The sequence below is a fragment of the Coffea arabica genome, chromosome 8e, assembly GCF_036785885.1.
Source record: "Coffea arabica cultivar ET-39 chromosome 8e, Coffea Arabica ET-39 HiFi, whole genome shotgun sequence".
Taxonomy (NCBI): Eukaryota; Viridiplantae; Streptophyta; class Magnoliopsida; order Gentianales; family Rubiaceae; genus Coffea; species Coffea arabica.
The window spans coordinates 42,202,401-42,228,229 of NC_092324.1; the positions used below are offsets into that span (position 1 = coordinate 42,202,401).

At 36.3% G+C, this 25,829-nt stretch overlaps 3 protein-coding genes across 10 annotated transcripts; all 3 read right to left on the bottom strand.

Annotated features, from left to right (window-relative positions):
- Window positions 1–209: 209 nt before the first annotated feature.
- On the bottom strand, window positions 210–7,180 carry LOC113704246 (uncharacterized). Of its 4 annotated transcripts, none has more exons than XM_027226027.2 (10): window positions 7,126–7,180; window positions 6,320–6,414; window positions 6,062–6,176; window positions 5,130–5,166; window positions 4,750–4,819; window positions 4,428–4,532; window positions 3,392–3,542; window positions 3,221–3,303; window positions 580–673; window positions 210–493 (listed from the first exon to the last, which is right to left on the bottom strand). In XM_027226027.2, the coding sequence occupies exons 2-10, from the start codon at window positions 6,348–6,350 to the stop codon at window positions 412–414; spliced, it is 768 nt and encodes a 255-aa protein (XP_027081828.1). In that variant the 5' UTR covers window positions 6,351–6,414; window positions 7,126–7,180; the 3' UTR covers window positions 210–411. The 4 variants fall into 4 exon arrangements, with proteins under 4 accessions (XP_027081828.1, XP_027081827.1, XP_027081826.1 ...); XM_027226026.2 differs by lacking the exon at window positions 7,126–7,180 and adding an exon at window positions 6,884–6,952; XM_027226025.2 differs by lacking the exon at window positions 7,126–7,180 and adding an exon at window positions 6,667–6,771 and having other exon boundaries at window positions 6,320–6,544.
- A 7,591-nt stretch (window positions 7,181–14,771) lies between these two features.
- Window positions 14,772–16,014, bottom strand: LOC113704804 (uncharacterized). The gene is made up of 2 exons (XM_072062039.1): window positions 15,440–16,014; window positions 14,772–15,358 (listed from the first exon to the last, which is right to left on the bottom strand). Exons 1-2 carry the CDS (start codon window positions 15,917–15,919, stop codon window positions 14,927–14,929), a joined length of 912 nt encoding a protein of 303 aa, XP_071918140.1. The 5' UTR covers window positions 15,920–16,014; the 3' UTR covers window positions 14,772–14,926.
- A 671-nt stretch (window positions 16,015–16,685) lies between these two features.
- Window positions 16,686–25,829, bottom strand: LOC113702894 (uncharacterized). 5 transcript variants are annotated; one of them, XR_003451293.2, is made up of 15 exons: window positions 25,670–25,823; window positions 24,455–24,591; window positions 24,222–24,276; window positions 23,460–23,548; window positions 23,132–23,156; window positions 21,940–21,978; window positions 21,150–21,267; window positions 20,882–21,009; window positions 20,266–20,623; window positions 19,966–20,066; window positions 19,306–19,516; window positions 18,439–19,218; window positions 18,279–18,344; window positions 17,027–17,467; window positions 16,686–16,920 (listed from the first exon to the last, which is right to left on the bottom strand). XR_003451293.2 is itself a non-coding variant. In XM_027224055.2 (14 exons), the coding sequence occupies exons 2-14, from the start codon at window positions 24,527–24,529 to the stop codon at window positions 17,158–17,160; spliced, it is 2,355 nt and encodes a 784-aa protein (XP_027079856.1). In that variant the 5' UTR covers window positions 24,530–24,542; window positions 25,670–25,829; the 3' UTR covers window positions 16,686–17,157. The 5 variants fall into 5 exon arrangements, 3 of the variants coding, with proteins under 3 accessions (XP_027079856.1, XP_027079855.1, XP_027079858.1); XR_003451294.2 differs by having other exon boundaries at window positions 24,455–24,542; window positions 25,670–25,817; XM_027224055.2 differs by having other exon boundaries at window positions 16,686–17,467; window positions 24,455–24,542; window positions 25,670–25,829.

The following is a 25,829-nucleotide window of genomic DNA, read 5'->3' on the forward strand; positions in this document are numbered from 1 at the left end:
ATCCACAGGGACCCTGTTCTGTCACCAATTGGCTGAACAGTGATTCTTTGTAGGTCCCCCTTAAATTGCTTTAGAGCCGATTTCTCGATTAACTCCTGCGTTTGTCTAAATTAGTTGGGTGTGTGTGTTTTTTCCGTTTCCGAAAAAAGAAAAAACTTCCGAAATTGAAAAAGGAAAATTGCCTTTCCAAAATTGAGCTGAAGAAAAACTGGAGAAAGGTAGTACAGGATTAACATCTTATTGATATTTGATACCCACTATTTATTCTGAGAAAAGCAGAAGAACAATTGATTGCAATATTACAACAGTATACCATAGTTAATTTCATCCAAGCTAGTATGCCACTCTACGCCTTAAAGCTGTAATGCTTAAACTTATTTTCCCAAGTATACCAATGTTTCTGAACAAATTTTACGATCCATCAAGTTCCAACATTGAAATGAGCCACCGGCAAACTTCATCTGTTTCTTCAGGGATAGTATAGTGACCAAGCCTGCATGCCAGAAAAGCCTACAGTTTTATTATGTCATATGAAACTGGCCAATCTTTATTTGCTCAAGAAACCATTATATTAAGTACCCATCATATTTTCTGAATGTGAGGTTCTGAAAGCCAGATGAACTAAGGGTTCGTGCAGATTTCTCTCCATGTGCATATGCCACCACATCATCACCTGCAACAACAAATCTGTCGTTTATTTGCAGTATAGAAATATATGCCTAATCTGTAATAATTGCAGAATAGATATTGCATTTAGTCCAGTGGGCTAACTGCATTTAGGGTGTGAGTTGGTCGTTTTTGATGGTATGTAATCATGTACAGAATGGAGAACAAAGTGATCAAGAGAGATATTCCAGGAAATGAAAGCTGTTTGCCTAGAGAAGTATGCCAAACTTGCATCCATGGTGGACAGCTTTCAACTAGGGACATTTACCTCCTAATCAAAGAGAGGAGTATTACCTGGCCAAGACATTAATTCATCTGGCCCTTTCAAATTGTTCCATACGATGTCTAAGCACTAAAACAGGTCATTGCACCCTCTGTCTAATAACTGATACAGAAACCAGCATTATTATCTTCGTACTTCAATCAAGGTCACAGTCAACCTTTGTGTTTTATTTTAATTTTTCACTCAACCTATTGAGATGAGGAAGTGAATGATAAGAAGAGCAATAGAGAGTCATCGACAGAAAAATTTACTTGAGATATTCTCCAGTTGCTTGTTTAAGTAAAAACCTTCAATTTTTGCATTCTAGATGGTACACTAAATGCAACAACTTCCTACCTGGTAACTTTAGTCATGCTCGTTCCCAGAGATACTACTTGTCCAGCTATTACGGGTTCAAAGCTACCCTAAATGACACCCCAAAAAAAAAAAAAAACTTGTTCTAGACTAATATAATTGATGGTTCTAGACTAACTTGTTCTAGAGCAAGAAATGATGCTCTTAATGAACTTGAGGAACCAGATAAATAAGTACATGCTTAACAAAATGGTTGGAACAGATCAATACTAAATCATGATTAGAAACCATCAATGATAAGAAAGGTCCAAGAAGATACGTGAATGAGCATGATTGCCTCAAACAGAATAATTATACCATATCCTCCAGGCAAAACTGATTTGTGGAGTGAGTTGAAGGTCAAGTTATCATGCAATTACTAAAGCAATTACCCCCAGAGACCCCAAAAGAACAACTCCGAACTCAACCTTGAATGAAAAAGAAAAAAATCATCATCAGGTCAAGTGAGGAATGGGAGTCTGAATCTGGAAGTGAATGTCTATTTTTCCTGGGACACTGGGTGAAACCATACTGTGTAATGCTTAGATTAAGCCTGCAGGGTCATGCAGAACCATTGGCCCTTATATTTTTAAGTATTCTTAATTAAGACGATGAGATTAAGGGTTGTTCTAACAGTTTCCTTCTCTGCTGCACTAATTCACCATTAGCATGGGTTACCTTATATGTAACAAAATCATAATCAAATACTGGTTCCTTCCCAAAACCATAAAATAAGATATGAAGGCATTTTCCAAAATAGCAATAAAAAAGACAGCTTCTAGTTCAGCTTCTCGTTCACCATTGTTGGGCTTCTATGGTGGAGCAAGTTTAATATTGGACGCTAAGTGCTTTGCCATTTCAGTTCACATCTTGTGAAGGGGTGTATAGAATTAAAAATTTGTCCGGATAACTGCTTTGCTATTTTGGTTGTCACTTAGATCTCTTGCCAGTCTGATGCAAAAATTATCATACTAGACATGATGAATGAAATTTATAGGTACAGGTTATGGAGGATTATGGGAGAAATCAGGGGGTTTACACACCATCAAACAAGTACTGTGAGACGCGACAACAGAATCTTGAAAATTGTAGAGCATGCCTTGGGATTGACCTTGTTGGTTGAGAATATTCTCACCCATGGTATTCTATAGCTGGTTTTACTAACCTCTTTCGTAATGCTGCGTGAATACACTACTGAAAGCAATAGGATAAACAAAAGTTGTGCTTGTATTTTTCATACTCTATTGAGCGAATATTTCCTGTATGATTGGCCCCAAGCCCTATTATATTACGAGACTAGCAGTGCACAAACAATCTGGAAAGGTATAATTCTAAGCACAAACGGTAAAACTTTTTCCCTCTAACCCATATAGCTCCCATTTTCCAAGTTGTAATATTATTTGCCTATCTTTTTTCCCTAGTGCTTTATTAGGTGTTGTCTATTGATCTCATCAATCATCAATGGAAAGATATTTTAGTTAAAACCACTTAGGGAAGAAAATGTCAACTCATCTTGATGATATGATTTTACTTCACATAAGCTCATGTACTGTGGTAATCTCTTCACTGTTTCACTTCTGTGTATCCTAAATATCTTTAAGATGAACAAAGTCTACAGATTTGAATGTACTGAAGTTCATATAGGTAACTGTTTCAAAATCTTAGATTCATCAATCAGGCAATGAGCACAATTCACATAAACAATCAGAAAAAGCACTGGCCTATGGATTTAATCTTGTATTTTGCATGAGGGGCAAGAACCATCAGGCTTAATGCAAGTGGTACACTTAATTCTGAAATTATGAATATACATCAATAACTATCACCTGGAAGGTTTTGTTAGGATGCAACTTTGACTTGTATAGCATTATGAGCAAATATCAACATTGAAATTGAATAAAATCCATCATGACATGGAACTTAGAAATCTATAAATACCAGAGCCATGACAGAGCAAAATAGGCAATGAAGCTGCACGCCTCACAGCTGTGACTGATCCTTCTATCCGGTTCCTCAGCATCCTGATACACAACAGTATGAAATGAAAAATGGACATTGCCCTCATTTTTTATATTGTGTCAAAAGGCTTTCAAAGAATTCAAGCCGTACCCTGAACATGGAAGCCAGCCACTAAGACCAACAACTGAGTTGAGGTTCACCTGGTACAAGTTTCCATTTAGATATTGTCCTAGAGCATGACATGTAGCAGAGTAGAGAGCTGTTGCAGCACCCATACTAAAACCCCCAATACCAAGTTTAACTGTAGAAGGATAAAACAATTATTGAATTCATGGAGCAATTGTATCATACTCTCCAGGGAACCAGTTGTCAATGTACTTTAAAATCGGAAAAGGCTCAAGGCATGATGGTGATCTGCGACTTGCTTAAAGCAATAATGGAGGTTAAGATGACTTGTATTACAATTAGTGATGGTACAGATAGGCCTAGTTGAATTGCATAACTTAAACCATATGATATAGTTCAAGTATGACCATAGTGCATCTGATAAACCATAGTTTTTCCATATAACTGTCAAAAAAAACAAATTCACATCAAGCACACAACTTATGCAAAGGCTCTTCAAAGGTTTGCAGACAAACTTAGGCTGATGCCCGAGCCAGACCATCAACCTTTGCACTCCTTTTTAGCCTTCACAGTAAACCGCCACCTCCCCACCCCCCCCCCCCTCCCCCCAACTCAAAATAAAAGGAAGAACTAAAAAATTCTAAGAAAAATTCTTATAAAAAATCATGCCTCTAAAAAGAAGGAAGTATAAACCAAAGAAAATAAGTGAGAAAACAAAACCCTAATACAAAAAGAAATTTTTTTCTTTTGTTGTTGGCTACAGAAAATAAATATGTTAGTTAACACCATTTTTGAAATGTGATATATATTCTCAACTTCTCTTCCTACAAAAAAATCAATGGACTTCCAAGGATTGAGATTGTAACACGTCAACATTATCTTCTCACAATTTTCTGGATAAAAAATTGAAAAAAAAAACAATTGAAGGTTTTTGGTCGGATGGTTAGATGCTGTAGACATTTATATAGCACTTCTGCATTAGTTTTTGTTATTGCTTGAATACGAAGTAAATTCATTTACTTGGCATAAATAAGCTATAAATGTTCAGAAGATAACATACTATCAGCAGGTTCAGTTGACAAGAGATTCGCAACATGTGCAGCAGATGCATCTAAACCCTCCAAATCATAAGATGTATCTTCTGCAATATCTCCTACATCAAACCCTGATACAAAACAAACAAGTATTTGTGCTATAGCATCCTTAAGGAGTTTCAGAAGAAATTGAATGAGGTAATAGAAGAATAGCTAGTGAAGAAGAGGGTAGCAAAACTTCCATATTGAGTGAAGTACAGAAGATATTTGGAAGCTTGAATCAGTATAAAAATTAATTCTCACAAGGATAAAACCCTAAAATGCAAGTTCAGTAAAAATGAATCTCACAAGCAGTGCATGGAAAACCACCAAGTGCTGCAACTGGACGCGTAGGAGCAGTTGGGCATATCCATTTTATCTGCATTACATAGATATCTCATGAGATATGCTAACTGAACAAACCAAGTCATTGAATGAATAGGATTACACAAACAAGCATCTATTTGATGCTTTGCAGCATGCTACTCATGTATGCCTGCTGAAGCTAATAAATGCCAATGTTTCAGAAACTCTTATTACAAGCCCTTACGTGCTGCTCATGCATGTCTGCAGAAGCTATAGAATATCAATTTTAACAAAATTCTAAAGTAACCCTTCCATGTTGCTCATGCATGCATTCAGAAGCTACGAAATGTCAAAGTTCAAATATCGTTAATAAAAAGCCTTACATTGGGTAGGGGAAGACTTTCAAGAAGCTGTGACCAGCTGAAAAACAAGACAAATTGATCACAATTAACATCTCTATCCAACTTCCAAACAGCATTTTAGATGAGGAAAGGCATTCTTGTAAAGAACAACTGAAACAATAGTTGTCAAAATTTAATAACTGAAAACCTATATTATAATCATTTAAGAAGCAACCACCTGAATCAGGTTTACTTTTATATAGTTTAGGGACCACTCACCACACTCGATTTTCAGAAGAGGCTTAAGCACAATGGTACAAAAATAAAATGTAATTGGCATGAAATGCAGGTATCAGTGAGGCCTATTCTTAAATTATGGAAAAGAACAAGGAAGAAATTTTTTTTTGTATATCCCTAGTACAACTAACTGAAAAATGATTGCACAATCAGGTCTAGTGGATTCAAAAGACAAACACAAGGAAGTGAAACAGTGGTCCCCTGACCTATACATGGTTTATGGAGCTCCAGACTCAAGGAAACCCCAACTCCCAGATTCAGGTCAAGGAACAGAGCAAAATGACAAGATAGCATGTTTTCTCCTGGTGCTGGGTGGTACATCTCTCCCTTCAACCAATCATATTGCAAATCTTTAGAACTGCTTAGCACTCAAGAACTGGAATTAACACCAATACTTCAGCAGATTGATTTATTTTACTCTTCTTTGGATGCTTACTAACAAAGTAAACTACAACTTTTTAAAAAAAGAAAAAGAAATAAAAAATACACCAGAGAACAGGACAAAAGACCACATCTCAGCAAGTAGCTAACTGTCCAAGGTCCACAATCTGATCTAAGAAAGTTTGATTATGCACATGGACAGATGCACAATAATGCTAAAATCATTGACACGCTTTTTGGGGCTCAATCATTTTGAGCTTAATTATTCAATCACTGCTGGAAAAACGTAATAATACCTCGCCCCCTTATCGCCAAGGCCATGCAGCCAAACTATAGTTGCTTGGTGTTTCCCTCTGGGCCGAACAACATGAGTCCTTCCAAATTCAAATGTCCGCCCTGTTGTTTGGCTACCTAAAAAATGGCAAGTAAGAAATTTCCATAGGCATCTTAAGACGGACAAATTACGTTGGCAAAACAACAAGGACTAAAATTAATTTCCATTGATTTTAAAGCATTTTCATTTTAAGCAATCCAGAAGGCAAAAAGGGCCTAACCAGAATCTATGCTGGAGCCACTGAAGCTCATCTTGAAGTTGTACAAAACCCCACAAGGTAAAGCTAGCTACTGCAACTATAAATACAAGAAGCACCTGCAATGTGCAGAAAATCAAGTCACGGCCACCTCTATTTATAACCATGCATTGTCTGCAAATGTGAATATGGAACATGATTCCTTTTTGGCATTGGATTTTTCCTAGCATGCACCAATTTCCACATTACCTAAAACAAGCCAAAAGCCAATTAGAAAGGCAATGGAATCTCAGAAAAGGATGCATAAAAGAAAAGAAAAATATAAAAGCAGTCTTTTCCGAGTAAAGAATCCACAGAAATCAAAGACACACCAATGCCAATATAATGTCAAACACTGGTTATGAATGCAGCAGGGATGGGAATATATGCTCGTGGAAACGGAACAAAGAAAGGACGAAAGAAAACAAAGCACTTCAACTATAACAACTGAAGAATAACTTGAACGGATGAAAAAGGAGCAACCAAAAAAAGAGAGAGAGAGAAAAAAAAAAGTCTCATTCTACATATGAATAAAGAATGTATGAACACCTCAAAAAGGCCCAAGAAAATTTTCTCTTTCCATTCTTTTACGGAATTGGTGGAAACCCATTAAAACAATGGTCTAGAAGTTCAAGATATCATATCGAATCAAACAAGAATAATCATGTGTACAATGAAATATGAGCTTGAAAATTCTCAAAAGATCTCAGGAAAATGGAAATAATACCAAATGCTACTGTTGTTTTTACAGCTAAGAGTCGTAAGTGGGGTTTTAGCTTTAAAGCACCAACCTGGAGCTGGGGTACAAAAGAGTCGGACAAATCTAAAAGTAAATTAGCTTTTCATTTCGCTTGCTTCTCTGCCGCTATTTATGTAAGCATAGTTCCTTTAGATTTCTTGCCTTCCCACTGTTTTGTCTGCCTCTTTATCATCAAACGTTTTTCAAACACTGCTCGTTTGGATTGGCTATTTTTTAAAAAATAAATTTTTTATATATAATGTTACATTAATACATAATAATTCAAAAAATATCTTATTCATACAGTATATCAAATATTTTTAAAAAAATTTTATAGTAAAAATTTTTATATACACTGCTACAGCAAAAATTTTTAAAAAACGCCTTCAAAAACAGTTAATCCAAACAGAGTTTGGCCTCTCTGAAAATGACCATACAAAATAACAAGCTGAAGTAAAGAATTTTTGCATTTGTACAAACACACTGAATTGGTATGAAGCGAAGCTAATGTTCAAACATTGCTGCAAGTAGTTTACTAGCACATCCCTCTAATTTTCCTTTGGTACAGATTCTTGAAAATATGGTGCTAAAGCAAAATCGAAAGGGTATTATAAAGAGTAACAATAGGAAAGGTTCGGTACATATTCCATTTTACGCTTAAGTGAACTTAAAAAATGTTACCATAAAGCTTTATATCATAAGGATTAGCTTATTTTGGTTGAAATTGAATTGTCAAGGATTTCAAGATTCAATTTTTTTTTTTTTTTTGAGGATTTGAAGAATCTGAATAGTGGTAATTCTTTCGAATTCCTATGCAAATATGTGTCCCAAGAGAGAGTAATTCAAGGGTCAGTTTCTTTACCTTTTGAAAATACCTAAGGACGAAGTGAAGCACTAACAAAATGTTTCTATTCCCTACATAAGTAAAGTCAATTCTCAAATATAACATCTGAAAACAAGGAGCATAATCAAAAGAGTCCATGTAAACAAAAACAAAAACAAAAAAAACAGAAATTTACGATATTTCTAAATGATAGACACAAATATAGAAATCACTAAAACCAAGAAATTTGATAGGATTTTAGATCATCTTTTAATTTGTTTCTGCTGGTGCCCAGTGTTGGATTTTTCTAATCAAAATTGATTCGTGAATGAAAAAAAAATAAAAATGAAGTGCTATATAAACGATATAGCTATATCTTCAACAGTCGAAAAGGTCCTAGAAATAATATGTAACTACATAGTGACGATATACTTCCTTTCTAATGGAAGTATGACTTAGCTTGTTAATAATGATGGGAACAGTTTAGGTAATGAATCATATATTTCAAATAAAATAAGACAGTTTTGACTAACCAAATGCATTTGGGACCATACAATTAATTCCCTTTGATTTAAGAATCATTAATTTGCAGCCATTGCCATTTTAATATTGCATGGCCATTGTTTGACAAACGAAAAGTTACATTTCAATGTAGGGATGAATTCGTAGCATGTGTCGTTTTAATGTGCTACCAAAAGGAGAGAGCAATGATAAGGAATTTTGACTCTGTGTGTGTCTTGACATCAAAGAATCAATTATTCCAATTCTCGTGCTTCACAACTCAAAAGCAGCAAATATTTTTATCATTAAAATTCGTGAATATTCCGAGTTCTGTAAATCATTTTTTGTTTTCGTGACTAAGATGCTCCGCTCTTCATAGGAGCCAGTTATCATTGACGTAAAGTTTATCATATGTATTTCTGACAGCTCAGAAATATTCATTCAAGACTTTTACTGTAGGGGTTAAATATTCTTGATGTCAGAAAAGTGCTTGAGAGTCAATTCTGAGTTATGGAATGAATTTTATAGATTAACAAAAAAAAATAAAAATTAACTGCCCCTCTCCAGGAGGTCATTCATGGACCCTTTCTGTTTTTGGGCTCGTTTAAATATTTGGGCTGAAGTCTAGATTAGTTTTGTCAGCGGGTACATTATTTTTTGCCTGAATTTATTAGTAAGATTGAAAAAGATGAATCAAACTATTCGATACTTAAATCGAGCTCGATTTGGTAAAAGATTGTTTGAATTTGATTCGTCAACTAATCAAATCAAACTTAAACAATATTTTATGTTTGATAAACTTGTAAACTCACCTCGAAATTGGTTCAATTAGTATAAAATTAGATTTTATACGTAAGACATTCAAAATACTAGAACTCGACTCGAGTTCGATTCGATAAAGTTCGTTCAATTTTGATTCAACTAATAAACAAGTCAAAATTAAACAAATTTTATATTTGTCAAGATATTCAAACAAGTTTGAACACTAAAATGTTACACATGGTCTTCTTGCAATATTAAAATTTGTATTGTGTGATGGAGAGAAGCAGTAGTCATGCAAAGATTCCGATCAGACTTGGCAGCATGAGGCCTAAATGATCGTAGAAAAATATTGTTGTTTATATGAAAATTGTGACGGATGTCTTTATTGGAATCAAGGACAAGAGAAGATAACTTAATTTTTTTTTTTAAAATTTAGTGGCGCAAAACGGGAATTTTTTTTTATAGAATTCAACGACTTTGAAATGTGAATTTGTACATTTTTTAGTCAAGATTCGAGATCAATTGTAATGGACTCTTTCTTACAATACACTAATAAATAAGCTCAAATAGTACACCTCTTTATTAGTGCTAAGACCCGGCAAAACTGAGAGTGGTCTACAATGTGATTCAGTATATATTAAAATAATAAAGGAAAACAAAAGCCCGACAAGTCAAAATTGTCATCACATTTTTTTTTCCTTGTCAATCAACAGCATTTATGCTATCCTACTTTATCGAAAAGGAGGAGACCAACTGAGTTGTATAAGCCATTGAAGGGAAGATAGATCCATCTAAACTAAAGGGATATTTTGATACGCTTTTTTATTTGTTTTTTTTTTTTTAATTATAGGATGCAAGGTTTGAACTCCTGACTTGCAGGTCAAAGAAGGATTTTAAATCGCTTTTGGAGTCTAATTTGCAAGTTATCATTACGTTTAGAGAGTAGAGACGGTGAAGTCTTTAATTCTTTATTCGAGGATCATTTGAAGTTTTAGTCTTGCATAACGTTATTTTCCTTAGCCTAATCTCTAGTTTTAGTTTCACACACATAGTTTTCTTTTGATTAGGATTGGTAAACTTTTGACATGCTCGATGTTGTAATTAAGTTTATGGAGTCATGCTTTTGGGACCAAACACGTCTCTCATTAAAAGCTAGAAGTATAACGTAAGCACTGACCAGTTAGATTGGAACTGAAAATTGACATCATAATTAGGGATCTAAAACGTTTTGTCTACTATAAGCCAGTGTCAAGATCAACTTTCATATCGTGTCTTAAACAACACATTTGAGAATTTACAGAAAAGTTGTCAAGCCAGAAAGGATGTGTATGTTGAGAAATCAAGCGAATAACCATATTTATTATTTTGTTGTTGAAAGGAAAAAGTTTAACTGGTGGGAAAGATTAGTAGTAGGAGTGGCAATCGAGTCAGAAACGGATTGAAGGGCTCGGTTGAGACTCGTGTACAACCGACAACTCGTTGACCGAACACTACCCGTCAACCTGCAACGGGTCAAGATACCTGACCTGAATTCAAAATTTTCGAGTTGGCGGGTCACCCGAATGACCCGAAACATAATTTCAATTTACTAATATACCACTATAGTTTTTAACAAAATTAATTTTGCACAAAGCTAACTACATAATCAAGTAATAAAAATCTCGATAAAATAATTCCAAATCAAATCTGAAATAAATTAAAACACCGTAAAAGTGTTTTATCCCAAACCAAATTTAAAATAAATTAAGACACTATAAAAGTAGAAAATAATGTAATGCATCATTTGTCCAAACATAATAATTCCAACTTCACACAAGTTAAACAAATTCATTTAGGTTTAAGTGGTTAATGCCTTTGGAAAAAAAAAAGAATAACTTAGTTTAGTTAGATAAAATATTTTTATATTTATTAAATTATTTTTAATTCATAAATGGGTTATCAGGTCAACCCTTGGGTGACCTAAATTCGATCTATTTTCTTTTCGGATTCATCGGATTCGACCCGATTTTGATCCTAACCCGCGAAGTCTCAACTTGAACCCATTAATTTCGTATTAGATTCATATCGTATTTTCAGATCCTGTCAAAACTGTCACCCCTAATTATTATTACGTTCAACATAATGTCATACCGTATTTTTTTCAAATCTTTTGTTTTCCTTGGGTTTTTGGACAAAGATTGTGCTGTTAATTTAAAAGGATATCAATGACCAAATAAATTATTTTATGGTGTAGATAGGGTTTTAATGTAATTTGAACCTCATAATTTTAAATTGGGTGGAGCTAAATCCACACTCCTCTAGTCTAAATCTACACCTTTTACACAAAAATGTCTATAAAGCCCATACTATTTATCAAGATTTCATAGAAATTTTTTCAATACCAAAGCTAAACTTTTGTGGTGGGAAAAGATGACGCCAATTAAGTTTATTTTTCCCTCCACTCAATTGCATCCTTTCATCATCTCTTTTTCCTTACCTTTTGATATTCACGAACTATAGCAGCAATTATCATCAGGTGGAGAACTCCGAACTTTTAGCTCCATGTGAGTATGAAATCATTGTTGATCGACAAATTTCTGCAAGTGCACAGGGTCAATCATAGTAATAAACCACCTAGAGTATTCTAGGGGTCGAACCCATAGGGACGAGTTAATTATTTACTTTAATTATTCTAAAATAACTAAATTTAAATTCAAGGAGTGGTATTTTCTAACTAAACAATAAAATAATAATCAATTCAAATAAAGTAATGGTGAGAAAATAATAGACACGAGTCTAGAGTTTCAGGTTTTAATCCAGAATTTAAGTCAATTATCTAGTTAATTGCTCAATAAACCATGAACGCATCACACATTTGTATTTTAGATTATCTCTCGATACATCTAAAGTGTGTCTAATTAAATCCTACATCTCTTTCGAAATCACAAATATTCAATTAAACGCTTTAAGAACCTTGGTGATATAAATGCGTCATACAAATTCTAATCTACTCTCGTAATTAGGCTAAGTATGTTTATCTATCTAGTGCACGGTTGTATATCCCTTCACAATTCAATATAAACCCTAAGAGTATACCTATGATGGCCAATCACAGACATGTAATTAAATCAAGATAGATAAATCATAGCAAAATATAAGAATCAAATATCTTCATAAAAACCCTAACCCTGGAAACAATTTAGTTCAACATGATTTGAAAATTGTAACCACGAATTCAAAGAGTTGCTACAAAGCTAAGAAAAAGAGTAAGAAAACTTCTTAGTTGCTTGCTCCAATCTTCTTCTTGTGCGCTCCTTGATTCGCTTCCGTTTGATCTTGATCTCTCAATAATAAACTATGAAAAGTTGTTAAAACTAACCTAAACTAATGTTTTCCACCCTAAAAAGAAAATGACCTAAAGAACCCCTACTTATAGTTTCTTGAAAATATATTCTAAACAGGGTAGAAATTAGCTTTATTGGACTCGAAAAATCACATTTCTACACATTTTTTCGATGAAGACCAGTCTAATGTTTGGCGTTGATCATTGGGCCAAGATCAAAACACAAAAGAATCTAGAGATGTCCGGTGTGAAGTCTTTTGTGATGTTCAATGCCGGTCATGGATCCGTTCGAGGATCACATTTGAAGCCCCAAAACTCTATCAAATAGACTGAACCAGTTCTTTCTTAAAACACGAAATTGTAGCCCTTTGAATAAGCTTTCTAACACCGTAAGAATCGAGTCATTTGAAGGTTTGAATGTTGAGATATACCCAAAATACTGAGACTTGATCGTAAGAGCATCGCAGCACAAGTATACTTCAGTAATTTGGATTTATGACTATGAAACGTGAGAACTGGACTTTGATGTCTCATAAGATTTGTAGAACATTCTCTTAGTTTCAAACTAAATCAAGAATCATCTCAATCCGATTTGAGTAGCTCAAGTTATCGCCAAAATACTGAAACATGTCCTTCCTATGAAACCTCTTTCTCTTGACTTTTTCCTTTTCCATTGCTTCTTCACTCCATGTTTTTAGTCCATTTTCTCTCCAATTGAGCTTTTCACATATTAGAACAATATAAGAGCAAAATTAAGTAGTTTTCACTCAAGATAAACTAGCAACTTATACCTATTAATGCACAACAATTTACACCCGATCAATTGCCATGATCATCATTTGTTTTCTTTTTATTATTAATAGATATTTGAAAATCAAGTATCACTCTTCAGTCTTGATTGGAAGTTTTTAAGAAATTTTAGTCATTTTAGAGTCTTTGGATATTATGGTTTCTAATCTTTCATTTGATTTGGACATCAAACAATCATACGTTTAGTTGGTTAAATCAATATGACTATTGAGATGAGAAGCTTATTTTATGCTGGAAAAAACTGACATGGAAATAATTATTGTCTAGTAGTGTTAATCTGTTTACAAACGTAATTCTATTGATTCTCTTAATAGGTTGAGTGCTTGTAACAATTGATCATTTTTAGACTAGTACACTTGTAATCTGTTTTATTCTTAGCATACATGTGAATTATGGTACGAATTACTAACATTTTATAGGTATGATAGAAATGATAGAATGCAACTCAATTGGCACTATATTTAGTGTAGCTGATGACTTCTTGTGGAGCTAGATTTTAGTATGATTTGCAAGAACTGGTGTACAAACCCATTCCTTTCCATTGATTATGTCTATCCCTAACAAGGGATTTTTATTCTTCTTTTTAAGGCTCAAATGCATTAGCTGCGTACATCATGGAAGACAACAGAGGAGAAATTTTGTTTCAAATGGCATTATGGGACTGTGACGAGTTTTATTTAGATTTCAATTTTCTATGGAGAACCCGTATTCATGTGTTTATTTGGATATCCAGTAGATAGCCTTACATATGTTAATTTCTAAATTTCTTAACCTTTTTCTTCATTCCTTTTGTTGGCATTGGTTGAAACAATGTTATTATCTCTCTTATTATGTATGAGAAGATGAGAAATGTTCTGGTAAATTTTTGCTATGCTCTGGTACATTATAGTTGATGATGATAGTTGCTACTATAAGTCTTCAATATTGGAAGGCAAGGTAGGGGACGTTAAAAGATGCAGTAAAGTGGGAGAAAAGATGAATTTGATTGACTCCATCTTTTTCTACCACAAAAGGTTAGTTTTGGTATTGAAAAAGTTCCTATGAAATCTGATAAATGGTGTGGGCTTTATAGACATTTTGGTGTAAAGAGTGTGGATTTAGCCCCACCCTTTTAAATTGAGTTAGGTCTAAATTGGTTTCCAATTTCGTTCTACAAAATTGTTCTTTTATGTTTTTAACAATTCCCATACAAGTCTTTCCGAGACAAATTAGGGCAAATGGAATCCATAAAAAACTTCCTTCTAAAAATGAAAGTATGTAATGAATACAACTATGCAAGATGAAGTACATGCCATTCCCTATGAATTTATTCAGATTGTAATATAATGCATTTTGGACCAAATAGTTTGAGGTATGCCTGGCCTGATGTAGATTGCCACAATGTTGTTTTACACACAAAAATAAGAAAATGAAGATGATTCAATGTGCCTAGCTAATGTTTTTTAAGAGAAAGGAGATTCACAAGAATAACTTAAAAATATATAAAATCAAAAGAAGGCCATGACAATTATACAATGAAATAAACAACTGTAGATGTTGTTTGGGAAGCAACTGTGAAATCAAAAGAAAGTACCTCTGCATGTAAATCATCGCAAAGAAAAAAACTTGAGTGTAGCAACAAATTGATGATTATTTTCACCATTGATGCATCAAATATTTACCATCTACATGGCTATCTAAATTAACCTCCATCATCTTCTTCATCAATGAACCAGCCTTTTCTCGAGCTCTACCAGAACCCCTCACGGAAACATCAGCTAGAACTGTCAAGAAATCAGGCAATCTTAAAGCATCCCTTATGCATCCCTCACTTTCATCAAACAGTCTAATAAGAATATCAGCTGCACCTTCCTTACTCAACATGCATCTACCTTTCAAAACTTCTAGCATTGATCCAACAATCTCATCAGTCTTTCTCAAAGCACTCAATCCCTCTTCAAACCTCGCGAGCAGGCACAAAATCGCCAGGGAAGTGCCAGCGAGATCCTCACCATCTCTATTCCCTGCGAATTTGAGTAGCATTGGAACAGCACCTGACCGTACTGCCACTGTACAGTTGCCGTGGAACTGCACAAGTTCAGCAAGAGAACTAAGAAGGTGATGAGAAGCCGGACCGTGTGATCGTGAAGAAATTGCGCTTACTAGAACCTGAATGGTGCCGGCAACTCCAAACTTTGCCTTGTTTTTGTCCAACATTGCTAGGCTACATAAAAATGAGGCTGCTAATTTGCTGGATTCTGCAGAAGCAGGGGCCAGGATGGCAGAGTTGAGGTAGATTATGTTTTCCATCTCTGCCAACGATTGCTTCAGATTAGGGTTCAGGGAGAGATTGAACAGGATGGTCAGAGCCAGAGTTTCAACCGCTGGGGAGGCAGATTTGGACAGGGAAAGAAGAATAGAGATGGCACCATCTGTTTGTGCTAATAAATTCCTGTTTTGAGAATTAACTTTTGTGATGCTTACCAAAGTTTGCAGAGCCTTTAGCTGATTCTCTCTTGAATCAGATCGGATTTCATCGAGACACTCGACAATGGCTTCGCGGATACGAAGCGAAGACATATTTCTTGATGATTCTTGATCAATTAATTCACCAGCACTGATGGAAATATTTGTGATTATGATATGCATATGCAAACTCCAGGGTTCTCCAGAGGAAGAGCTAATGGTAATTTTCTCGTCATATATAAAGACAGTAGTGTATAAACACGGATACTTCCAATGTTGTGGTACATAAATTTCCTTGCTATTTCAGCCCTGGACATCGTCCGGCTCCACTACGCATGCCAATTTGTGTTCTATCTTTTTGGCAGTTGGGATATTTCTTTCCATAAGCACACAGGTTCAAGATGAAATGACCTGCGTACATGTTTGTGTGTGTAGTGTTTTGCTATCCGTTTGTGTTCTGCGGATATTAAATCCAAAATTAGCTGAGGCCCAACAGCATTGTCAATTAACAAGTAGGAATCAACAAGTTTCATTCACGGATTTGACTTTTATCCATTTAAAGATGAACATATATATATATATATATATTATGTAGTGAATATCTCGAAAAAACATGAGATCTTTTAACCGATGCTGCAGATCTACACTAAGACAGGCAAACACTTTGAGCAGACCGTCTTATGTAGACACTCTTGAGCTCTACGCTAAAATTGTTTTCTACTTGCAAGGCAAATGACGATCTTCCAATCAAGACAACGGACTACGTGATATTGTTAAGGTGCTGTAAAATCTAAACCATTCAGGTACACAGATTAATCAATGGAATGAGACCTACGCAGCTGATTTTCGTAATCCAATGTAAATCCCAGGATTCTATACCAAAATGATTATATTCCGAGTCTATATCTGCCACGTAGATAACTAGACAAACTTGGCTGATAGATACATGTCAGTCCAAAGAAACTCGAGGCTGGTACACATTAGTATTTTAAGATAATTCAACAATAAAGTAAAATGTCTTAACCTCGAAAAACAAGCCAAAATAAAACGATAGATTCAACTCATCTAAGGACAATATAAGCGTTACGACTTAGGTAGTAAATTATATTGCAGTCTAATTCTCTGCTTCTACCAGGCTGGCAAAAAGATCGTAAACATCGCCAATCCACCAGAAATTTGTGATCCTGGAATAGGAACAAGTATCCTAGGGATTACCAAATAAAGAACGTCTGTAACCCAAATGACTACAATATAACACAGAAAAAAACGCATTATTATTCAGGCATATACCTAAAAAAGCACACCACCCAGCAGTTCTCTCTGATTCCCAAACACCAACTCAACTGTAGTGATGTGGATCTCATAAAACTCCACTGTAAGAGAGAACTCCACCAAGCAGTCTTAAGAGCCAAGATATGATGTTAATCCCGACCTGAGTCGGGAGAGCCATCACCATATGAAACCAGGCCTGGCCTCCCTGGGGGACTCCCAGAGGAGGACCTTGACTTCTCTTTGCTAACCCGCTTCGGAGATTGTGAGGCCAGAGATGATTCCGATTCTGATACGCTCCTACTCCTAGAAGGTGAACGCCGCCTCTCCACACGTGGTGATCCACGGTATCTATCCACAGGTGATCGGCTGCGAACAGGGCTACGGCTGTAGCGACGGCGATAACGAATTGGACTATGAGATACACTGCGACTGCGGCTCCTACTTCTCCTTCCTCTGTATCTGCAACACAAGAATTAGGTTAATCACCATGCTGTGTCATGATGCTTCCCAAAGCAAAGCTTGTCATAAATAGGCACTGAAACTTTTACTGATTCACAAATTAATTTTTGGACATACAGAATCAAGAGATATGCAAACAAATACTAAACAATTTGATACAGGTAAGCCATCTCCCACTGATATAGGGACACCAAATTAGAAACAGTACAAAGGATAAGTAATCAGCTAGGCCATTCCAATTTAAATCCCAAGCATAACACAGATTGTACTCACACCATTGCTTAACAATGACAAATGAGCAGTTTTTTTGTTTTGTTCCTTAGTTAATATCCTGCAAGGCATGGGTCCTCATTTTCCCAACTCTATAGTTAATATCCTGCAAGGCATGGGTCCTCATTTTCCCAACTCTATAGTTGCAACCAGCAACCTATTCATCCTACCATTTATGTTTAATATATACTTCTCTCCAGTAAAATGTTTTCAACACACATCTGGACTTGAAAGAAGCTTCATAGAGATAAAAACCGAACTCAATGTGTATCATCCCATTCCGCATACAGATTCTATTTTCCAAACACATTCACCACCTCCCTCTCCAAACCCCCCCTCCCACCCCCCACCCCAAAAAAAAACCAAAAAAAAATATTGATTTCATCATAGTAAATTAGAAATTTATTTGCTCAGATGGTCTTGAAAGTAGAATAATGTGCATCTCCAACAGAGGTGTGCCATAGCAACAAAATAACTTGGAACTTTGTAATGCTCCAAGAACACCAAAGAAAAACTCAGACAAAGTATTTAAGTTACAGACCTTGGAGGAGTTCTTCCTCTTGGCGGACTCCTGTAGCGCCTAGGGGATCTTCTATAGCTCGGATATCTATCAATAGAAAAAACAGGAGGTAGGAGTGTATTGACACCAAGCATAAAGCTCATATGCTTTTATAGTAAGATGTTCAAACTAAACATTTTACCTGTCACGGTCACTTCGCCCACCATATCTGTAGGACCGTACAGGTGACCTATCTGGAGAACGGCTCCTGTATCTGCGTACATAAGAGTATCGCTCACTGAAGCCCCTCCCCCTCCTAACACGCTTGGGGGATTCCCCTCCAGAGGGACTTGATGAGCTTCGGCGACGATCAGAAACAGGTGACCTTACCCTACGGATTCCACTTCTAGGACTTCTTGAATAGCTGCGGCGATTGTTTCTGCTGGGTGCCCTACCTGAACTCCGGCTTGGACTTCGCTTAGAAGGGGCCTTCCCAGAGCTTCTGCTGACACTCCTGCGAGTTAAACGGACAGGACTTCTGCTCACACTCTTTCGACGCTGAGAAGGGCTTCTACTTAAACTCCTCCGAGAAGATCTGACTGGACTTCTACTTGCTGATTTGTATGAAGACCTCCTAGATGATGTTCTAGGTGGACTCCGAGTAGGCCTCCTAGGTGGAGATGCTGAGGGACTGCTGCTTCTCCGTGTCTGGGCTCTCACTGGAGGACTCACACTGCGACTTACTCCTCTTTTGCTCCTCACTGGACTTCTACTCACACTTCTAGCAGGGCTCCTGCTGCTAGCACTTCTAACAGGGGTAATACTCCTGCTCCTTCGTAATTGCCGCTGATCGCTGATGCTAGCACTTCGACTCCTGCTCATACTGCGTTTGCGGCTAACACTCCGACCTCCACTTGAACTCCTCTTAGGACTAATGCTCATGCTCTTGCTCATTGTTCTTTTAGAACTCATGCTTCGGCTCCTGCTCATTAACTTTCAATAAAACACCAGATCTGCAGAATCCGTAACGTAAATAACAACGCAGGTGTGAAAGAAATGGAATGTGAACCTAGATTTGTCAGGGTGGTCGTCCACTAAATCAGGTTGTTTATCTGCATTTTTCTGAGATCTAGTTTCAACTCCAATCCCATTGCTTTGAGGCTCTCCATTCTCTTTAGGAAATTCACCCTCTTCCCCTTCAAACATATCAGTTGACCCCCCTCTATTTTCACGAACTAAAGCAGCTTCACCCTCCTCAACTGGAGGAGATTGATTTCTTTCTGCCACGTATAAAAGAATTAGCAGTGTTAAGAACTTCTGAAATGACAAGCTAGTTTGGTTTGAACAAGCAAAAACAGTCATGTGCTTTACAGATCACACTCCTCTACATGCTAACATGTATAAAGCATTTTCACCAAATAAAACAAGATGCCAAAAAAAAATATAAAACATTTTCACCGGAAATAGGTTGTTCAGAACAGGCTTTGCCAAAGGGTGACGCTCATGAGATTAAAGAAGAGTGCAGATTGATTTTTGTTGCATAGAAGAACAGCAAAGATAGTAACTAGGCATTTATAGCGACCAAAAACTAGGATAGAACAGAGAAGCATGCCTTGGATATACAGACAGATACCATGAATATGCATATGTTCAAAACCTCAAGCTGAGAATCCCAGCAGAGATAACCATTTCATATAGACACGATGAAACAGGGTTGTTATAATCTTACCGAAGTTTTTAGGCTTCCTGGCCAACACTTGAGCCTCACCATCATTATCTTTAGAACCACTTTCGCTTCCGGTCTCACTCCCCGAAAGACTATCTGATGCCCTACAAACAAATGAAGGAAGCAGAAACTTTAGCACGATAACAAAATGCTGAATGACGGTGGAAGAAACAAGATCCGTATCATTACAAATGCTACCAACAATCTTAACACCAAAGCCCTAACTCAGCACAGTAAAGGGTAACTATGGAGGTACGCCTTAAGAAAGGTTAGACACAAAAGAAAGCAACAGAGTTGCAAAACCTTCTTGATTTGCGCTTTGATTTCTTATCACGTCTCTTGCGCCTTTTTTCCCTCCGCCTATCCTTCTTTCCACGCCTATGTTTGTCTCTCTTGGATCTCTTCCTCTTGCGCCGCCTGTCATCACTTGAGGAGCTATCATATGTGGATGATGTTCTATCAGAATCTGAATCACTATCGGATTCACTAGATTCAGTGTCATCATCTGAGCTAGTATCTGATTCCGAACTATAATGTTTCCTCCTCCTTTTTCTTCTCTCCTTGGATGATTTTTTGTGCTTCGCCTTGCGCCGAAGTTCATGACTGTTGGCCTCAGGAGAAACATCCTTTCCCTGTTTCAGTTTATGCAGCTTCCTCTTGTCTGGACATGCAGACCAGGGGAGAATTAACAGAAAGGAAACCATAGCACAAGCCCTTAAAAACTTTAAGCAAGAGTTACAAGATATAAACCCAAAAATTTCAGAGTTCAGTGACTGTTAAAAAAAATTCTTTTGAGATAATCTGGTATAGTATATAAATAGATTTTTTTAGGTAAATAAAATGGATTTGTTATGCTTAAAAAGCTCAGGACAATTTTGAAAAGAAATAAAATTTATGTTTTTTCTATCTGAAATCTCACCCCAGTGTAGTTCACCACAATTGACTATCTTCACAGTTACAGAAGGTCTGCCATCTTCATCTCCAGTATTTTCAATCTTCTTCAGAACTTCATTCCCATGCACAAGTTTCCCGAACACAACGCATTTCCTGTTTTGAAGATGCCAAAAAACACTTGAGCTAAGGAAGATGCAACTTTTAAGCACAATGGAGGCATAAATGTTCAACTCTAGAACCTCTGGGACTATTTAGTAAAAACACTAAGATACTACAGCCGGATGATGACAAACCTGTCGAGATGATGATCAGCTTTAAATGTTAGAATGAACTGTGAGCCGCGTTCATCACGATCAGCAATCGCCATTGATAGAAGACCAGGCCCGTCATGTTTTAGCTTAGGAGGCTCATCTGAAACAAATAATAATGGTTACTGTGTAGAACTTCACTATAACACACTGATGCAAGCTACAAAGATCCCCCCCACTCTTTAGCAAGAATACTACTCTTTCTAGTAGCAGGAGGGAAGACCTCTGGTAGTAATTCAACTAATAAGTTTTCAGGTTGTAATGTAAAGAAAAATGAAGACATCAACAGATCTACTAGTGAAAGCAACCCTGTGAACAGAAAATTAGCCAATAGTTACAAGGCTAATCTAAAAAATAAAAAGTTGCCTGGATTAAGATGGAACAGCACCCCTGCTATTCCTGGTGCATATGTTCCAGTAGAGCCAAAACATTCATGAGAAAGATGAAGAAAATTATTTCACAAGGATCACTGGCAATCATATATACAGGCAGGCATAACATTTGTATTCCCTACCATTGTAAGAGAGAAAACAATTGTCCAATATCATTTGATTGAAGCTCCCAATGCACCGAGAATAACATCAAAGTCAGGCCCCACCTTCACAGGCAATGCAAAAGGAAAACCATTTGCTTTCAACACACAAATGATTTGGGCAAAAAGAATGTATGAAATGCTGCTTAAGGGGTTACCATACACCATACTTTTTCTATAATAGTACTCAAGACACCCCAAATTGTACCAAAATGGGTGGCAGTCAAAGGAGGAAATTCTCACCTGGAAATTTGTCACCAAATATACTTTCTCCATAATTACCTGTAAAGTAGGAAGTGAAGTTCAATTCAAAGAATACAGGAAACAATAATGTTAAGATAGTGCAAGAGCATAAGGACATGGGACCTTCAGCCATAAAAAGTTGTCAACAGTAGTAGGCATAAACAGGAAGTACAGCTTGGCAGAGAGAAGTTGTAAATTACTAAGGCTTACCACCTAAGGGTGCTTCATTATCAATTTGCTAAATCTTCAGCATTCATGATTTTTTACACTTTCCCATAGATTTACAGTTCCATAAACATGGGCTCAATGATGCAACCAAATTTGCAGATTCTTCATACTTCATTTACTTTAAAGCAATATCACACTTTCATTCACTAAACCTTTAGAATTAAGAAGGCAAACCTCAGTCACCAGTGTAGGAAAATTGATATTTAGCGTACCTCTCTGTCCTAATATCAGGGTGCATGTTAACAACCGAAGTTGAACATGAGTTAGAAGGAAATGCATCATGGATCTAGCATAAGCTAAATCACCATACCATTTACCTCTAACCTTCAATAAATGAAAAACGATTCACTTTTTGCCTTAGCACCGCTATCTTCAAAACATAACCTACTACACTATACCAAAAATGTAATTTCCCCAGAGAAACAATTGTCCACAAAGATACTATTATACATTAAGTCTACCAGCATCTGTTTGACAACAAGTACCCACACTCACAGAACCTAAAAAACATTTGACCACTATCACGATCCTCCCGCATTAACTCTTATCAAACTGCCAAAAAAGCAAGCAGTTTGCCATTTAAAACTCATAGTTATAGAAATTCAGCAGAGAGTATCCTATAGAAAAATGAGCAAATTGGACAAAATGTCAAGTTCTACTGTATAGTACAAATAGAATTGAGTGAGAAGAGAGCAATAAATGGACTTCCAAGTTAAGAACATGGGATTCTCTCTTGAGGCACAAATGATAACCACCCTCACATATTTCAGAATAAGCAAAGGAAGTACCAATTGCTTGGATCAAGCACTGATCCATTTTGAATTAAGAAAACTATTCATGTAAGACTGGCCCACCCACGCCAACAAACCCCCCCCCCCCCAAAAAAAAAAAAACTGGGGAGAAAGCACAACTGAAGAGAGACAAAAGAGTACTTAAGTTTCAATAAAAATCAACAAATGCATACCATCTCGTCTAAGCAAATCACCAGCCTGCAAAAAAATAATAATCAGTTAGTCTCCTTTCATCAAGAAGACATGATTCTAAAAGCAGGTTCCACATGCTGAAGTTCAGAAATTTCAAAGATGGACAACTAAGTACAACCTCAAAACTAATTCACAAGAAAAGCAGTCGTGACCATCAGCCCTGTACCCTACAGCATAAACACAGATAACTGGCTAAAAGACAGACCACCTCTAAGCCTTTCTAAACCATAGAATCTAAACACAGGCAGCTTAGATCACATTTTAACTCAATCAGAACATGTCAATCCAGGCAAAAATCAGGGGACATACCTTAGCCCAGGATCCTTTAATAATCCTATGGAAGAAAGTTCCTTTGTAATGGAGGGGTCTCTTAGCTCTTGAACTTTCGCCTTCCTCCCCTGAAAAAATTAATAAGCCGTACCAGATTCTGTAAGTATGGGATAAAACTTTCATTAAGATGAGGAAAATCCTGTATCAGGAACAACCAACAGTTTCTCCATTATGAGCAACAAAATCGGCAGATGGACCTTTCCTATACAATGATTTTCAATCACTCGAAAGTTTATTGCAATTGCCATATGCACTTACAAAGGCAAACAACTATACAAGAGTTAAAATCTGACTATAATCGGTACGAAAAATCATCTTGGCTAATATTTCAAACAAACACGAGGAAAGGGAGTTTAACTAAATCATCCTGAATTTCAGCAATAAAAAAAAAGGCTAAGGGCTTTTTCTATTGCACTTTGCAGAGACTAGTTAGTACAAGCTAAGTCATTTGAGAATGCATTTCATCTATGTGTTCTTATTACCATTTTCGAGGTAAAAGTAATTACTAAATCAGAAAATAGAATGAAAACATTTCTTGGTAATTCAAACGGTGAAATTGATTGCAGTATGACTTACTCTCAGATACTCAGACACATTTCTCAAGATCCCTTGCAAGCAGCAGACATGCTCAAATATTCGAAAATAACTTACAGAGAATTCTCTTAACTATTTTTTCCACGAAAAAGAAATAAGAAATTAACCATGACGTGTGCAGTTCCAAATGCAAAATCGAAAAACCACCTGTACAAAGTGCACGAAAATTTTCAGCAGTCTTTGGAGCAACATCGGTGAAAAGCTGCATGAAGGCAAAAACCAATCAGCTCCAGATACTTTATTAGTAAGAATGAGGGAAAATAAGAAGGGGACTAGGAAGATTTTCCTTAGGAAGAATCGTTGTATAGAAGAGGCAACAAAACAAATAATGATCAAAAGGTTTTTCTTTACATACTAGTGAGCTAGAAAGAATAAAGTACCTCGAATATCATTCTCTCAAAAGGGTCACCATCAATAGACACGTCCAAAAACACCAAAGGCTTGTGTTTACTCATCTTAGCAGAATTTCTGATGTCACAAGCTCAAGTTAGCATCACAAGAAAGGCTGGACAGGTCCCTAACCAGTAACCACGAAAGCAACTAAATGAATTAGTAACCTGACAAGCACTAACTTTATACAGCATACCACAAGAAACAGCACCTTAGGAAGAATTATTCTTCAAATTAACATCAGGAATCATATAGAGCAGGCACAACATAAAGCATATTTTGATGTGGCAGCCAAACAATAAAAAGACAAATTATAGAGAGGAGATTGCACATAATCACAAATGACCAAAAACTACAGGGTACAACATAACCAGCAGATGAAGCTAAGATCAGGTCATGCAATTAAAATAACCAGAAAAAGGGCATTCTTGACCAGGGTATTAATTTGTATTTTCAATGACATTGCTTGCAATAGTCTGACAGACGTAGCTTTCTCCATTTAACAAGTAATCAAGCAAGACTTCATCGCCAAGAGTACATAAAACATCCACGACCGAACTTCATCCCTTTTCATAAAGACAAAAGGATGTATCTTCAGCACGTAACTATAAATGCATAGCTAAAACACCATAACTTGATATACTCTAGAACTAATCACCGATACACCCTTAACAAAAAACTAACTTCAATTAACCGTTCAAGCACATTGGCCCTAAAATGCACTTCACTGCCGCAAAATACCAGATCGAACTATTACAAACATAACCCTTTACAATTTCCGTCAACTAAAAGGACAGAATTAGAAAGTAAAAAAAGGCAAAAAAAAATCCCAAATAAAACATCGCATGCACAACTATGTGTCAGCTAAAACACGACCACAACAACAGATATGACATAAAAAGGTAGGTCCAAACTCCCAAACAAGCAATTGCCTAGAGATACACGAATCAGAAACCTGAAACCCTAAACCCTATCACGAATTTATTAATCTTTTAGATATTCTTCTACCCAAATCAGTAAATCAAATCAACAACAAAATGCTAGTCAGACTCAATCACAACACATAAATACACAAAAAAATATTGATAAAAAAATTAAAAATTAAATAAAAAAAAGTTCATCCTCAAATTCAACATAGTAACGTTTAAGTGAATAGCTGTGCATAATCGTGCGAATCGATAATTTTATTACGGTAACCGGAATACCTTAAAGAGATGGCGCAGCTGATGAAGCTGCTCCTCCACCCGAAGACACAAAAAAGAGGAAAGATAATTGAGAAAAAATTTGTGAAGATTAGAGGAAGAGAGTGATGGAGTGCGTGCGGGTGAGGTGTGTGACTGTGTGAGAAAAAGAGAGGACGAAAAA